The sequence below is a fragment of the Mauremys reevesii genome, linkage group 8, assembly GCF_016161935.1.
Source record: "Mauremys reevesii isolate NIE-2019 linkage group 8, ASM1616193v1, whole genome shotgun sequence".
Classification (NCBI taxonomy): Eukaryota; Metazoa; Chordata; order Testudines; family Geoemydidae; genus Mauremys; species Mauremys reevesii.
The window spans coordinates 98,728,096-98,745,804 of record NC_052630.1 but is presented as its reverse complement, the minus strand read 5'-3'; the positions used below and the strand labels follow the sequence as shown (position 1 = coordinate 98,745,804).

At 37.7% G+C, this 17,709-nt stretch overlaps 1 protein-coding gene across 1 annotated transcript; it reads left to right on the top strand.

Moving 5' to 3' along the window:
• Window positions 1-994: 994 nt before the first annotated feature.
• Window positions 995-16,547, top strand: BTF3L4 (basic transcription factor 3 like 4). The gene is made up of 6 exons (XM_039484952.1): window positions 995-1,151; window positions 3,500-3,563; window positions 4,830-4,943; window positions 7,410-7,611; window positions 10,152-10,211; window positions 11,188-16,547. Exons 2-6 carry the CDS (start codon window positions 3,510-3,512, stop codon window positions 11,232-11,234), a joined length of 477 nt encoding a protein of 158 aa, XP_039340886.1. The 5' UTR covers window positions 995-1,151; window positions 3,500-3,509; the 3' UTR covers window positions 11,235-16,547.
• Window positions 16,548-17,709: the final 1,162 nt, after the last annotated feature.

The window sequence follows — 17,709 nt, the reverse complement described above, 5'->3', positions numbered from 1 at the left end:
CACTTTCCGACAAGAGACATTGCCGGGGGACATTTAAATAGTAATTTCATATAGATTTGAAAGGGGGAGCTCATTCAATTCACACATGCAAACTAGTTCTGCCGCCAGCCCCTCATGAGTAGTAATATTGCTCAAGTTCAGATTTTGGCTAAAGCTGTAACTGTTACCAGAATGATTTAATGTTTAACTAACCAGTCTACATATGTCTTGTAGAATTGACAGAGAGTTGGTCGAAATTGATTGGTTGCTCTTCAGCACCTGCCAGCGAGGGGTGGATTTCAGTGTTATTTTATTCTGTACCAAAAAGATGGAGCGCATATATCACTATGCTCAAAGTGGAACAATCTTCGGGGTTCGATACATTAATGCGTAGCTGTTTGCAAGAGGAGAAAGTAAAAGATGGATTATCGCAGATCTTGATGTATATGATTTACAAATTGGAATCTGTGGGATTTTCCAAGAGCTATCACATTTAAAAAACCTGCTTCTTAAAGTCTGCCTTACTGTACAAATCCTGACCAGCCAGCCTCTAAAACCTGGAATCCTGAGAACTAGCCCATCAGGCTGCTAACGCTAATCAGCTGGCGACTGGAATCTATTTAAAACTACATCGGTTTGCAACCCTGATCTCACTTGTACTGTCCCATTTTGCAACCACCACGGCTTTTTATTTATTTATTTATTTTTGCAAAAAAAAAAAACACAAAAAAACCCAAACCAAACAAACCCAGGACCTAAGAGAAAGCAATTTCCTTGCCTACTGCACTGCAGAAATAGACCAATACCCTCCCCCACCCTATACGAGAATAGTCCGTAATAGACTACAGTGCATGGTCCCAAGGCAGAGCCCTACAACAAGCTCCACCCCCGTCTCTTCCTACAGCTCCCAGAATGCACTACCTCGACCTGGTTCTAGAATCCCTGTACGTGCATTGCATGCTGGGACTTGTAGTTTCCCCCTGCAGAGTGGGCGCGCAAAGCGAAAGGGAAATAACTCGGTGTCCCTTCCAATCGGAGGTGAGTGGGCGGGGCCCAGGGTCCCGTGGTCCGCGGCCTCCTTTCTCTGTGCCCCTCTCGTCTCTTTCCCTGCTTGGCGTGGCCGCCATCTTGTTCTCGCCGCGTGTTGTCTGCGGAGGGGTTGCCGGACTCAGGTGAGAACTTTCTGTTTCCTCCCCTCCTCCACCGTTTCTCTATCCCCCCCGTCCCCGCACCGGACCATCCCATCCTCCCCTTCTCTCTGCGGCGCGACCCGGCTCGCAGGGCGGGAGGAGCAGTCGGTGCCGTGAGGGGCACGGGCCTGCCCGCTGCCTGAAGGGAGCTCGGCTTGTTCTGCGGAGTCTTTCCCCCTCCCCTCAGGGCTGGTCATGGGGGGCGCCCCAGGGGCAGGGACCTTTCCCTCCCTTGGAGCTGGATGTGGGGGAGGGGGTTTTCTCCCCGGCCGTAGACCCCATCGGCGCCAGGGTTGGATATTGGGAGGGCCGCCTCCTTTCCAAGGCAGGGACCCACTGGATATTGTGTGGGGTGGGGGTGCTGCTCCCCTTGGCTAGAATCACTTCCCATCTCCTCAGGGCTGGATTTTGTCCCCTTCTCCGTTTCAGGGGCATGCACCCCTTCTCTCCAGCCCTCTGGGACAATTAATATTGTGGGGATCTCTTCTGCCCCCCTTCCCACTGAAAATGATTGGGAATCCCCCCCTGTAGAAAACGAACATCTTCCCCCCCCCTTCTTTTCTAGGGCTGGATTGGGGGGGGGGGCTGTCTCAGGATACGTCCATTATAGAAACTCCTTCCTGTTAATCAGTGGTTCTCAAACTTTTGTATTGGTGACCCCTTTCACATAGCAAGCCTCTGAGTGCGACCCCCCCATATAAATTAAACATCCTTTTTTTTATATTTAACACTATTATAAATGCTGCAGGCAAAGCAGGGTTTGGGGTGGAGGCTGACAGCTCATGACCCCCCCCCCATGTAGTAACCTCATGACCCCCTTAGGGGTCCCGACCCCAGTTTGAGAACCCCTGCTGTTAATGTATTTGGAGGCTCAGGGATCCCTTCCCCTCATAAGAATATACTGAGGCTAGCACCTTTCTTTCTTTGCCAGTATGGAAGTTGTGAGGGGTTTCTTTCTTATCTCCTTACTAAACAGTGAAACATTAATGACTTCCTGGGGGCAGACCAGCTAAATGACTCCCAAAATTACTGTATACAGAAGGTGTTGGGTGCTTTCTCCTTCTGATTATGGCAGTTTTGGTTTTAAGAAAAAACAGTAATCCCATTTCATGCAATGGACACTTTAACTTCATAATGGATGAGTTGAATATCATAGCTCTTTATTATGTGAATGGTGTTGTGAGACACCATTTGCATAGCCTGAATACCTAATAAAACTTATTTGTTAAAAAATGTACTGAGATATTATTGAACTCTTTGAGATTAATCATGGGAATGGCAACGAAAGCTTACATTTTAAAGCAGTCTTATGAAAGACTTCCTTTTCCAATGTCACCTTGCCACTTTTACTTTATTAAAGTGCAGTAGTTTTAGAAATGACTGTTGTGAAATGCATGCTGTTTTAGTAGTAAATTGAGTTGCTTGTCATTCAGCTGTATTATAAGTTTATTGGAGTTAGTGGCGGGGGGAACAAATAGACTGATAGGATGGTAAATTAATATTAAAGTTAGGATAATATGTTAAATGTGACTTTGAATTTCCTGGCTTCTGTCAGTTTGTATCAGAATGCCATTCCTTCTGCTAACATATATTTTCTTGTGCATGCTATGTCATTTTGACCAGGGATTCTCAACCTTTTTCTTTCTGAGACCCTCCTCCTCCTCTCCCAGCATGCTATAAAAGCTCCACAGCCTGCCTGTTCCACAACAACTCTCTTTCTACATATCCAGTAGATTAAAAGCCAGAGCTAGCATTAGGGGTAGCAAGCAGGGCAATTGCTTGGGGCCCCACAAAGCTAAGTTGTTCAAGCTTTGGCTTCAGCCCTGGGCAGTGGGATTTGGGATTCAGCCCCAGTGAGTTGAACACCAGCCCTGCTCTGGTTTATTTTGGCAGACCCCCCTGAAACCTGCTCATGGGCCCCAGATCCCTGGTTGAGAACCACTGAGTTAGAATCATAGATTATTAGGGTTGGAAGGGACCTCAAGAGATCATCTAGTCCAACCCCCTGCTCAAAGCAGGACCAATCCCCAAATGGCCCCCTCAAGGATTGAACTCACAACCTTGGGTTTAGCAGGCCAATGCTCAAACCACTGAGCTATCCCTCCCCCCAAGATACGGCTTACATATAGTATTGTCTTTAGATCTTGTTAGCAAAGGTTTTTGTTGCTTATGATATTATTTTAAAGGACATTACTATGAACTAGAAAAGTTATAATGTACATTTAAAATATTTTTAAATAAAGGCAGAGTCATATAAAAATTGAGCTGATTTGTGTAATAAACTTAAAATTTAACATCATGCTAATACGATCAGTATACTTATTCTTCAGACACAACATAATGAATCAAGAAAAGTTAGCCAAGCTTCAGGCTCAGGTCCGAATAGGCGGAAAGGTAAGAGGAAAACAACATTAAATTCATATAGAGACCTGTCATATTTTATTTTCATTGTATATTTCAAGGGTCTGAAATAATACTGCTGTTATGATCAGGATCATAGCATGTTGGAGCCTGTAAAGTATCTTTCTTTAAATCCAAAACAATTGGTTGCCAATACATGGACATTTTATTTGGTGACTTCATCTTTTAAATATACATTCGTTTAATGCCTAAGTGTAGAAGGGTGTTTGTAGAAGTTTGTAGCATATAAACTTCATTAAAATATGAAAAATACACTTTTGCCATATTTGTAAGATTAGCTTAAATTTAAGATATTGATGAATTATCTTTCTGGCAAAATGAACTTTGTGCCTTTCTTAAAATAACCTTTGGAAAATAAGGAGGAGAACATCTTGAGAAGGAGGGGGGAAGAGAAGGAAAATGTAAATGTTTCCTCTTATTGAGAACTTGCTGTAAAACACTTTGAGTTGTAAATAAGCCAGTGTGAATCTCTTTTATATTGAACCATTTGAAACCCTTTGAAATCTCTTATACTGAAACCCTTAAAACCCCTAGAAACAAACTTGTCCAGGTAAAGCCTAACATACTAAAATTTTAAAAAGAGTAAACTGAAAAGAACGTCAGGTCATGGGACTTCTCTATACTCTAGAGCAGGGGTCGGCAACCTTTCAGAAGTGGTGTGCCGAGTCTTCATTTATTCATTCTAATTTAAGGTTTCGCATGCCAGTAATACATTTTAATGTTTTTAGAAGGTCTCTTTCTATAAGTCTATAGTACATAACTAAACGATTGTTGTATGTAAAGAAAATAAGTTTTCTAAAATGTTTAAGAAGCTTAATTTAAAATTAAATTAAAATGCAGAGCCCCCCCGGACTGGTGGCCAGGACCCGGGCAGTGTGAGTGCCACTGAAAATCAGCTCGCGTGCTGCCTTCGCACACGTGCCGCAGGTTGCCTACTCCTGCTCTAGAGAGAATGAGAGATGGAGCATGCTGGGGTAGTATGATTTTAAATTTGTGGAATAGTGTATCTTTTTGGAGAGAATTGTTCAGCTCTGTATCATTTGCTGTGAACTTCGGAAAACTGGGCTAGGTTGTCAGCCCATACTTGATAATTATCAGAGCAGCTTTGACAGTGTAAGTGCAGTACTCAGCAACTCCTTTTTGTTTAAATTAGTTAGTTGATATTATGGTACATGTGACTGCAATGTCAGATTTTCAGAGTTGCTGACTAATGTTTCTTGCATTGTCTGACTTTTTCAGGGTACAGCTCGCAGAAAGAAGAAGGTGGTACACAGGACAGCGACAGCTGATGACAAAAAACTTCAGAGTTCACTCAAAAAATTGGCAGTAAATAATATTGCTGGAATTGAAGAGGTATAGTGGTATAATAAATTAATTGCCTTGTCTAAATTGTTCACTTTAAAAATGACAGCTGGCTAGATGTTGAAATGCTAAGAAAAGTTGGGTCTGATTCTCATCTCACATGGTGTAACTCCCTGACTTCAGTGAAGTTACTCCTGATTTACATAATTGGTGTAAATGATAACGGAATTTGCATCCCGATTACTTTAAGCTATTGGTATTGGAAACTGGCTGGTTGCCTGTGTTGCCTATACCTTTGAATGGCTGAAAAACAAAATCTACTCATATGATTTTTTTTCTTAGTAAAATTGATTTGTCTGAATTTGATTACAGTTAAACATTTCTGACTCTTAAATTAAAGTTACTTGGTAAGCAAAACAACGTGCCTGATGCTGTACAAAATGTAAAGGAGAAACATAATGTGGACCTCTTTCTAGATTGCAAGACTTGACTACTATTCTGTTACATGGAAACAAACAGAATTGATTAACAATCACATGGAGCAGATTTTTTTAAAACATTTTCTAAGACACTAAATACTCGCTCTCTACATATGTTATGATTCCAGTTAGCAGGATCTTGCCCAACTAGACAGTAATGGAACCTCTTCAATGTTTTTAGAATATCTTTTTAAAAAATACACATTTTATAGGAACATCAGAGTTCTTTTAACATTTATCTTTCTGAGAAAGTTGACCTTCCCATGTGCCATTGTGTACAAATGAAGAGAATGCTGAGATAATATGTAGAGAGAAGTGACCATAAATTAAATGTTATTGCAGTATTTGGCTGAAGAAATGTAATACATGTGATTAATTTTAAATGTTGTATTGTGTATGTGGAGGCGTGCTCCTTCAAGAGGTCCTAGTGCCTCCTATAGGATGACTATGAATTATCCTAATTTTCTTTGACTGTTTATTTGAGCACCATTAGTGTGCTCTGTGCTGTACAAAATTCAAAGATAAACACAGTCCTTTCTTCCCTTTACCCAGAGCTTAAAATGTTAATGCACAGACAAAACTCTTCAGATACAAACTGTTCTGGGAAACTGAAGGGATGATATCTGGACACTGCTGGCTTCCATTTTAATGACTAGGCCCTCACTCCTGAAAGTTGTTCCACTTGGCCAGACCCACATTGACTTTAGAGGGCTTTATCTGTGCAGCACAGTTTGTAGGATTGAGGTGTGGGTGTGTAAGAGCGCTTATCAATGAGGTGGGTTAAGAATGGTGAACTGTTTAAGTTAGAATGATCACCATGCACACTGAGATCTGAAACAAGTTCCAGGCATAAAGGACATCATGCAGCTTTGAGACTGTTGACTAAAAAGTCTAATTCTAAATTATTTTAAATTAATCTTTATTGTGTAGGAACATTCCCTAGGCACTCAAATCTTCAGTATTTGTTTTTAATCTTAGTCTCTGCCTTTTCCCCGTAACATCTCAGTTAAAAACAAATTGAATGGCTATAATAAAAAAAACCACAATGTTATAAATATGCTGCAATTGACTATGTTTACCAGGACTTTTTCTTTCCTTTCCTTATTTAAAATAAAGACATTTCCAAAACCCTCTTATTTTACACTCATTCTTTCTCAGTTTCAGAAAAAAAATACCCTTCATTTTCTTTCCTTCTCCATCTAGTTTAAGACAAAACCCAGATATGCTGTTCCTCTTTAGAGGCAGAAATGGACTAGTGGTCCATCTAGTCGCAGTGGCTAATTCCAGATGATTTAGAAGCAAGTGAAAATCTTCATCATACCTCTGGTCAAGGTCTCAACATGCAAAAGGACATTGGTGTGATTGTCTGGGCATAGAGGTCTGTGCGGGCAGAATTGGAGCCTAAGGATTCCGTGATGTGCATGGGTGGATCTCTGCACTCTCATGGATTCCTTTTGACTTCAGTAGGACTTTGTGCAGGTATAGGGAGGGGTCCATCTATGTGCATCATATTGCAGTATTTGGGCCTACGTTTTCAAGTATTTACCATGGAAGCAGGAGACACTCTTATTTTTCCCTCTGATCTCTTCCCAGATGGTAATTGGCTTATGCTCTGGAGCATGATGATTTATATAAATTGTTGTCCTTGGCAGGTCACTTTTTAACCAAAACAATTAATTTAACTGTATGGTAACACAATAGAACACAGTAATCCATTGCTTGCTCACGTGCTTATCTGAATACTAGTTTCATAAAGGAACTTCAGCTCTCAAATTTTGCATTTCCATTCAATGTGCATGTCCTTCTGCTATAAACCTATATTCCATTTCCATACAGGTTTGGCTAATTATAATCTTTTTTATTCATTTTTATTACTCTCTAAGAATTGTAGAGATTTCTCTAAATTCTCTAAATATAGGCTTGAATATTTAAAAATGTTGCTGAAAAACAACATTGTTTATATTATTTGTACAGACAAAACTCTGAGAGTATATTAGTGAAATGCATGAAATGTACTAATTGTTCTGTATTTAAATAGGTGAATATGATAAAAGATGATGGAACAGTTATTCATTTCAACAATCCCAAGGTCCAAGCTTCCCTTTCCGCTAACACTTTTGCAATTACTGGTCATGCAGAGGCTAAACCGATCACAGAAATGCTCCCGGGAATCTTAAGCCAGCTTGGTGCTGACAGTTTAACAAGTCTCAGGAAGTTAGCTGAACAGTTCCCAAGACAAGGTGAGTGTCCCTATTTGGATCATCTTATTGAAGATTTTAAAAAAGTTGTATCACCTTTTGGAAAAGGTTTGGGGTAAAATTTTCCAAAGTGCCAGTGTGAGGTAGACCCTCTGGAAAACTTTATACTTGGCCTAATACTTTGTGTTTACTAATCCAGATAAATCACCAAAACTATTTTCACAGTAAACTTCACTTGTTCTTATGAGAGATGACTTTCTCGTGCAATACAGTTTTCATCTATATTAATTATACTACTTTTCCTAACATCTTGACTAGCACAGAGTGTCTGTAACTAAATATCACTGCATTAGACTCAATGCTTTCTACTTTATGATATGAGTAGGCACCTTAAATCCCCCTGAACTATAACATTGTGATCATTAGCTTTCCATGTATTTTCTGTTTGGCTTGCTGATAGATGTTGGATTTTTATCAATTCCAAAAGCACTTTCTGTTCTCATCAATATCACCATGATATAAACTGTTCTGCTCTTCACTTAATATTGCTATCCACTTAACAGTGTTGTTGTAATGTAATGAAATGCCCATTTTCTGTCTGTTTCAACACTCTGTTATGTAGGCCCAGCTATGTGGGGGAAAAAAGGCAAATTTTTTCAGTTACAGGTTAGGCATGTTGGTCAGTTGTACTGTGTTTTAAAATACCTTGCAATATTGAGTATATGGTTTCATGACTTGATGAAACATGTCTTCTATTTTCAGGAATATAGAATGAAATATAAAAAAGGTAGATTGATATAAATTATTATTTCTAAACTGAAACTTTTAACTTGATAGAAATTTCTGCAAGAGTTGAAGTAACTTTTATAGGCAGAATAAAAGGTTAGTGATAGCTATACAGATAAAATGCTGGTGCCATAAAATCTGTTGAGGAAGATGCATATTATAACAGTTGGAATAAACTAGTTAATTGATACTTTTAAACATCTTTGATAATGCTACACTTTAATATTGAACACTTATTGTAGTGAGATGTTTACCTAAAATGCTGCTTTAAATACATAAAACTAACTGTAATTCAAGGTTCACCTGGATATAGGAGTCAGTTTCTTCTGTTAAGGAATTCATTTTGAAGTAATCATAGTCTTATATAAAATATTTCCCCCCTCTAAATCCATAATGGGTTCAGTGCTCACCACCTCTCCTCTCATTTTTCTTAAAAAAGCAGCCATACACTTTAAACTTATTCTCAGATCATTAAAAAGTGAAACTGAATTACGTTTTTCCTTTTTTTTCATTGCACATATTTAGTGTCCCAGTGTCTCATCACTTTGTAAAACCTTTAAAACTGTGATACACTGGTAACAGTTTAAAAGCTTTGTCTTACTGAAAGATATACAATACTTGATGCAGTCTGTATTGTAGCATCACAATGGACTACTGGAAGGGGTAAGTGTGGCAGAGGGGGCAGGAGCTGGTGTTTTGAATTTAACATTCTATTTGAGGGAATGTATCTTAGCTCTTTGAAACCTGTCAATTTTGAACTTGCTTTGCAATTGCTAGGCTATCAATCAACTTTCTTAGGAAAAAGTGGTAGAATTGGGGAGTCACTTTTTCAATAGTGTATATTTTTCATCAGCTCTTATTAAAATATTGGAGGCTTAAGCTTTAAAAACAGAGGCTGAGCATGCACAGTAATTAAACTTTGTGCACAATGCTATTGTCTGTATTGTTGCAAACTCCCATATTGGAGTTTAAAATTTTTCATTTCATGTTGTGTATTGATGAAACTAGAGTCCTTACTCCCACACTCATTCAAACAGAGAAATCCAATTCTTAATTTCAAATTTGTTTTATTTATACTTTTTAAAAATATTTTTGAACAAGCTCTAAAGGAAGCATCAAATATATAGATGTAAAATGGAACTAGGTAATACCTACTACTTGTTCTAAGATCCAACAAATTTACCCATCCCCAAGAGAACCAAGACAATTTAAATATATATTTTAATTTTTTTACTTTCCCTATGTTTTAGAAGAGCCAAGAGTTCAATTAAAGACAGAAACACCAAATAATTTTCTCTGTTACTAGTAGCCATAAAGAAAAAAAAATCCAATTTGTCTAATTTTCAAATGGAGACATGAGCCCATTCTGATACATTAAAAATCCTTGCGACCAGTCCACATTTAGTACACTTCTTAAGATGTTACAGAATTCCTGTGAGTAACGGGAAGGAAAACTGGTAAGAAGGAATTGTTCTGTTCTGTAGTTTTTCACATTTTTTAGTAGATTTGACAGGTATGTCAAATTGTTGAGGGCTCCAGTACTCTTAAAGCTGTAGTTTTATTTAAATAGAACTTACAGGGGAATGGTAGGTTTTTTTTATGGATCCCTGAATGGGAATGCTGTACTTTTCAGAATGGTCTCACCGTACTGTAGTAACCTCCAAGAGAAATCAGAAAATATCCACTTCCTGTTTTAACCTACAAATTATGGCTTTTTTTTTGTGAAAGAGTGGTATTGTATAAATGGGACTAATTGTTGTGTTAAAACATATACTTAACACACAACTTTTTTATAGTGTTGGATAGCAAAGCAACAAAATCTGAAGACATTGATGAAGAAGATGATGATGTCCCCGGTAGGTTTACTAGCTCATTCTATTTCTTCAATTTGAGATTATTAGTTACCATTCTGATTATATATTTAGATTTGTGCAGCTATATTTCTTTCATTTAGAGAGGCAGTTTGGTATAATGGACTGATCATGGAACTGAGATAAGGAACTCCTGAATTGCAGATTTCACACTAATTTACCATGTGGCCTTGGGCAAATCACTTACACTATCTGTGTCTTATCTGTAAAATAAGGATAAATACTATCGGGGGTTGGAGGGATTAACTATTTAATATTAGTACAGTGGCTTCAGGATGTAAAATGCTATGAATTTTAAGTAGTAATCATTGGGTTATCTTTTCAGATCAGACTGTTTAAATGCATGCTCATTTCTGTAATAGGAGATATTAAGCTCCACCTACTGCCAGGTGGAAAAAAATAAAATCTTAAACTGAGAATTTATAGCCACATGCCATTGTTTTTAGCCTTGTTCTTTTGAGTAGATTGTTGGGAACTATTAATTTGTGTTTTTAACACAATGATCTTCTCTATTCATCAGTGTAGTTTATTATCTAAGGCTGAAATTCGATCTCTAGAGTTGACATGCTGTTTGACCTTGATGGTCCATACGTCTATTCTAAAGTTTCTACCCAATTTCACATCTAAATCCTAATTTTAAAAGGTGCTAAGCACTCACTAGTCCAAGTGAAGTCAGCAGGAGCGCCTCTGAAAATGAGATCTAAGCATCTTATGTTGAGCATCCAAAGTTAATGGATGTTTTAGAAATTTAGATCTTCCTGTGCCTCAAGTTCTTCATTTTTGCAAATGATACCCCTTTTGCAAAATCCTTTGAAATTTCTAGGTGAAAAGCACTATGTCATCATTAAGTATAATTAATAACTATTTTGTTATCTTAGATAAAGTTACATAGTTTCTTTAAAAAATATGAAGACAGCGTTATTGGGGAAATGACTCTATTAAATATTTCCATCTCTTTCAGATCTCGTAGAAAACTTTGATGAAGCATCAAAGAATGAAGCGAATTAAATCATTAATAGTTCTGGAAGCTGGCATGGACTAGATTTAAGAAATCAGCTATGTGGTTCCAAAGTTTTACAGAAACAGAGAACATCACCTGTTAATAGTTCAGTAATATAAATATTTTGTATTTTAATTATGCTGTTTGTTCAGCATTTTCTGTCAGTTGATTTTGCATTTTGCACTTACTCCCAGGATCTACTTTTTCGGTCAAAAAATAAGAAATGTCAGTGCAGTTTGAGGGTGTGTGCATGTGCATATGTGTATGGTGTGGGTGTACATATAGTGGAGAACAAATTGGAGAACAGTTCTATTTAACCTTCCCTTTGCCCTCAGAAGTAGAAGTAAAACAAATCTTTACAGTTGTTACTTTTTATTCCCACCAAATAGTGCACACAAAGTGGTTAAAAGTGAAAGTCTTACTTGTCCACATTTCATTATTTCAAGGCATTCTGCCATTAAGACTTGGGTTTAATTTGCTGTTAACTATTGTACTTGCAAATATGTATCTCTTCCATGTTGAAAATGTTCACATGCTATTTGCTAACAACCTCCTGTTGATTCCAAATGATACCAAAGACAGGATATTTACAGCCTGTTTGGTGTGGTAACATTTTTAAAAATCAGACCTAGAAGAGTTTGCTTATTTTTCTTTTTAAAATTCCTTTCTCTCGCGCTGTCTCCCTCAACTCCTCCTTTAACTTTAGCCAACTCTATCAGCCTTCATTTCGAGTCCCTTATTGTAGAACTGATGGTTGTTCAACCCATTCCACATAGACTAAGCAGTATGTTCTTCTCTTGATTATGTGGGTGTACTTCCCAGGAATATTACTTGCTAATTTTAAGAGAAGATTAGTTCTCTCTACCATCCAGAAGAGCTAGGTCGAGTCAATTCTTGAACTTGGACATCCAGTTGGTAACAATTCATTGTATTAGTTTTGCACAATAACATACTGTTGCTTAAAGGACTTTGTTTGAGCTGTTCCAGTGCCATAACTGTAGCTACTAGGAGCTGATAAGGCACTGTCATTCTCCAGGGCACTAGAAATTAGGAATGTCTTGCGGATGATATTTAATGTGAGAGAAAGAGGTCATTGATCATATTGCTGTAGCCTCCTGCTGGGCAGTTTGTGCAATGACTCAAGGGATTTTTTTGGCCTATCTAACTTTGCCTATAACCTACCTCTAGGTTTGGTGTCATGGCTATAGTAGCTTATTAAAAACCACAAACCTTCCATAGGCATGCAGAGGACTTTGGAAGTATCACTGGTATATTGCAGTATTTTCTGAACCTTCCTTCAAAATGCTCAATGTGAATCCCTTTGTCAGAGGCTCTTTAAAGGTGCTTGATGTAACTTGCATTACAACATAGTTGGCATCACTGTTAACCTGTGTCAAGGGCAGCTGTGGCTTAGGAAAGCCATTTTTCTCTACATCTATCATCTAAACTATAGCTTAATTCTGAGACATATCAGCTTTCTACGTAGGTTCATACACTAGATAACTGTAAAATACAAGGCTATCAGTACATGAGAGTTCTAGTGACATCAACGTAAACTGCAAAAGCAGAGCTCTTGTGGTTTGTCATCTGGACTCAATTTATTTTATAGACTTGTTCAGTTTTCCTGTTATATTTTATATAATACATGGATCTTACTACAAAATAAAACAACAAATACAAAAGAGGAAATGTTCCCTCTTGTGTGTCATTTCCTTCTCCCAGTAGCACCTGTTGAGGAACATGTTGATGCAGCTGCTGCTTTAAATAGCATTACATTCATTGTCATGTTGCATTTGATAACTAACAGGAAAGCTTATTGGATTGGGATAGATCCTGCAATATGTTGAGAAAGCCCTTAGGCTTCTCACCTTCTCCACCCCTTTTCCCATTCGTACTAGATGGGACTCCCTTCACTCTCATGGCTACTCCAACCTTCTGCAGATTGTTGCTCTTGGTTAATGAAAATCTCTTATTCTTTCACGCACATACAAGCTGAGCAAACTGCCCTTCCAGTGCCTCTTCTGGCCCAGTGAGCAAAGAAAGGAGACTAGGAAACAACCTTTCAGCTTTGCAGAGCACTTCCACTAGTTAAGTGGAATGAATGAAGAACATTTAAAAGTTGCAACTGCACTGACTTTACAAATATCCAGCATATTTTTTCACTACCAGTCATTTAGTTACTGAAAATCCACATATTTTAGTATAAAGCATTGATTTCTGAAATAGCAAGTGTGGTTTAAAAAAAATATTTGGAAGAGTAAAAACAGTAAGAATCTGAGGTAAAAATTATTCGGTAAGTTTGCAATCAGACTTACAGATTCATGCGCAAAAGAGAATCTTTTTAATTTTTGCTATTTGGTCATTGTAACCCTCATTGCTTACCAGTGTTTGGAAACCAGCAAACTATATGGGCTATGTAAACATTATTTTTCTTTTTTTACTGTATCCGAAAACTGTTGACCACTTTTGATTTGCTGCTGAAATGCTAGAGCTTATAGAAATCCATTAAACTGATTTTAATTGAAAGTAACCCACCAAGGCTCTTGTGGAAAATAGCTAGTGTTCCTTTATATATAGCTAGGAAATGCCTGGAATAACCTTTGTGCACACAGACAGGGGTATAGAAAATTGTGTGTGTAGTATAAAGGCGCCTAATTTTGAGATGTATGAATACTACATTAAAGGTGCCAGGTGTGTGGTTTTCTTTACACTATGGGATCCAGTGTATCCACTTGGAGCCCTGAGGATTTCCTATTTACAACTCATTTCAGTGGTCCATTCTGAAGGATAACTACACGGGTCTATTTAAGAACCCTGTCATTACTTCCCTTTACCAAGACATTATTGTTGAATTACCTGACGCCCCTTTTCTTTCTTTGTTTAGGCAGACTACAGCACCTGGTAATCTAGATTGCACAAGTCAGTATGTTAACTTAGTTTTCTGCAGGGAGTGAGTTACACGGTTGTGGTGTCCAACTCTTGAGAAAACTCCTGTGCTCATGAATCTTCTGCTTCTGGTTGAGAGTTTTGTTGTTGCAGTGAACATAGCTGTAAAAGGTCATGGTGGGGAGGGAAAGTTGACCTTGAATTGGACTCTGTATTCATGGGATGCTAGGGCAGAGTTTGAAGCATTGGGTTATGTGCTCGCAGTGACCTGAGATGCTCTGTAGATGGGCTGTTGTGGTTTATACCAGATGAAGCTGTATCAGGGTTGTGGCTTTACTCTTAGATATAAAGTGAAATAATCAAGCTGGAGATTGCAAGTTGGTGCTTCACTGTAGCTAAGTCTGCCCAATAAGGTATGCAATCTTTTGGCCCACCAAAGATGGAAGTGGCCAATTTTTCATTACTGTGGCTGTTTGGTTGTCAAGTAGCAGTGAAGCATATAAATGGATCTGAAAGCTAGAAACTGATGTAACAATCTGTGGGCAGATGCCCTTAGTTTTGGGGGATGTTAAAGAGGAGACAAGTCCTTGACATCACTCTCCACTTCCCTCCAGCATCATTTCCATTTTGCCTCCGTTCATCTTTATCCCACTGATCTCAGCTAGTCTTTAAGAAAACTGGGAGGTTGTGTTGTTTACTTTTTGACCTTTCCTAACACACGTTTGTCTACAAGGAAGATAGAGATGCTTCCTTCACTATACTGGGTCTTTAAATAAAAGCATCAAGTCATAAAATTACCAAGCTTCAATGAATATATTTCTGTAACAAAATATACAACAGAAGAAAGTTGGCCTCAAATTTTCTTTAAAAAACAATTGTAAATGTAGTTTGTGCTGAAGGAGCTCTTGTTGGAACAAGTAATTTGGCTCTTGCCACACATACTTTCCATTTGTAATTATAATTGTTCATTTTAATTAGCATAAAATACCATTTAGCTTTTCACAGGTTCTTTTTAGATATTGGAACCCCGTCAGTACATGGCCCAAGCCGGGGAAGCTAATGATCCAACCAGTAGACCAAATTCGGTAATGAATCCTGGTCACATCACATGCCACCTGCGGCACATTGCGTGTAAGCATTAAAAAAAAAAAAAGTCCCCACGCATCTGCACATGAGGCATAGCATTTCACAGTATAAGCCATTTCATTGAGGGCACAGTTATCAGCCATATAACAGATTTCATTGCTGTCCAAAATGCTACAAAAGGGTTGTTCTTCAACTATTTTTTAACAAAAAAAAAAACCACCCTTATGCTGTTGACCTTTGATCCCCACGGCCTTTAAAGGATTATATAGTTAATGTTATGTTATGCTGTCCAAAATATTCCTCTTCTTTGAAATTAGACTTAATCTAATCATCTTAATTTTATTTTACTTTTAAACCATAACAATTGAAATTCGGCTGACATTAAGATTCTGATTTTTAAAGCTGCAAAAACCAAAGAAATTCTGGTTTAAGGCTGAATCTGTATATACAGGGGCTTAATTGTACTGTATAGGTAGGCAAAGTGTTCTTTCCAAAGTCTTGTCTCCTGCCTCGAGATTACCTTCAGGACACTTGAATGAGAAGAAAAGGGCATTCATATCAAATGAAGAATTGGAGATGACAATCATCTTTGAAATAATCACTGAAGAACTGAATATTAAAATCAGGATGAACATGAAGAAGACCAAAATCATGTCAGTTTGAATGTGAAAAAAACAAAAGATCAAGAAATTATTAAAGCAAGAATATTAGGTAAAGAGGTGAATCAAAGCTTGGTGACTCATTTCAAGGAACTTTTGCATCATTAGGAGGTGCAAGCATGTTCTCTGTTTTAAAATGATCACATAGTACTTGCTCAAAGAAGATTGAAGACTGAAACAATACCAAGAAGGCGGAACAGAAATGTAGGCTGGAAATAGTTGTGCTTTCTATCAAATTAGATAGGAGGATGATCAAAACTAAACCAAGCGAAGCATTTTGATGACTGAAAGATAAATACTTAGCACTTGTATAGTGGTATGCAACCCCTGTGCTCTCGCCAACTCGGACAGAGTAGATTAATATTTTTCTCCATTTCCAGATGAGGGCAGGAATGGTTTCAGAGAGGTTGACTTCCTTAAGGCAAGATAGCACATCAGTGACTTAAAATAGGAGTTGCCAGGCCATGCAAAAAAAAATAAATCACTACATATGTGATGGCATGTAAAGCAAGACACATAAAGGCCAAGTTACAGTCAGCAATGAGAAGAGGTGAATTGGACGTTCTTGTTTTGTGATGGCAACAATAAGGCTTTTATCATGTATAGAATGAGGGAGTGAAAAAGATGTAAGTACCAACACTCTTTGCTGTACATTCAATTGATATAAAATAAGGTAATCTTAAATATACAGTAATCACTGAAAAATTAATGAATGGGGATTGACAGATTCAAGGGAAGAGAAGTTCTAAACTGGATTCTTGTATCTTAGGATTTCATGTGCATAAATGTAAATGATAAATATTAAAAAAAAATTATTTTACTAACCATCTTAAAACCCCAAAAGACCTATCTTAGGTTTATACTCTGCTTTGTTGGCTATTGAGTGCTCTGGGAACATCCTGACGATTGGACAAATAAAACATTGGAATTTCATCTGATTTACTACTGAAAACTTCGAGATATATTACTAGTTTGCTCCCCTGAATTTGTATGCAATGGAAAGGAGTACACACAGTCAGCAATATGTGCTATGGAATTTATTGGGTTTTCATAGCTTATCTACTCCATATTCAGCCTATTTTGTACAGAATGAGTGAGAGCTTCTATCACAGGCTTATTTAATTACCAGTATCCTGAAATTTTTCCCATGGCATATAATACCAGATCTTGATCTTGGTTTTTAATCCTAAGGGTGCAAACAATTACATGCTCTTCATTGTTTCGTACAAAAAGGTTACTGCACCTGTCCATTTCATGCTATTTAATACCATAGATAATTGAGAGACCTCTGTTTCCAGATTGGTGAGTAACCCTTCTAGCAATTGCAATAATGTGTGCTTTAGGAGTGAACTTTTTAACTGGCTTATTGCATATCTTATCAGCTGTACTACTCTATGGTAAATAAAACTACGCATTAGTGAGGTTTCAAAATCCTGACCAATCAAGAAACAGAAAAACTCCAATCACATCTGTGGTAATAGAATAGGCAGTGTTTGCTTGTGATTAGAGCATGAGACTAGGACTTGGGAGACCTGGATTTTGTTTCTAACTTTACCACTTGCTTTTTGTACATCTTTGACCAATTTACTTAACCTCTCTTTGTTAGTTTCTAGAGCTGTAAAATGGGGATAATGTACATTTTCGTAAATTACTTTGAAATCATCAGAGACATAAGTGGTAAGTATTAGTACTGTTATTTTATTACCAAATATCTTTGAGCAAGTAAGGGAATTTTGAAACCTCACAATGTAGTCTGCGCTTTTGAAAAAAGAGAAGTGGAATTTTGTCTGATAAATATTGTCAGCTAAATAAAGATTATCTTTTGGACAAAGTCTACATGATCACTAATGAC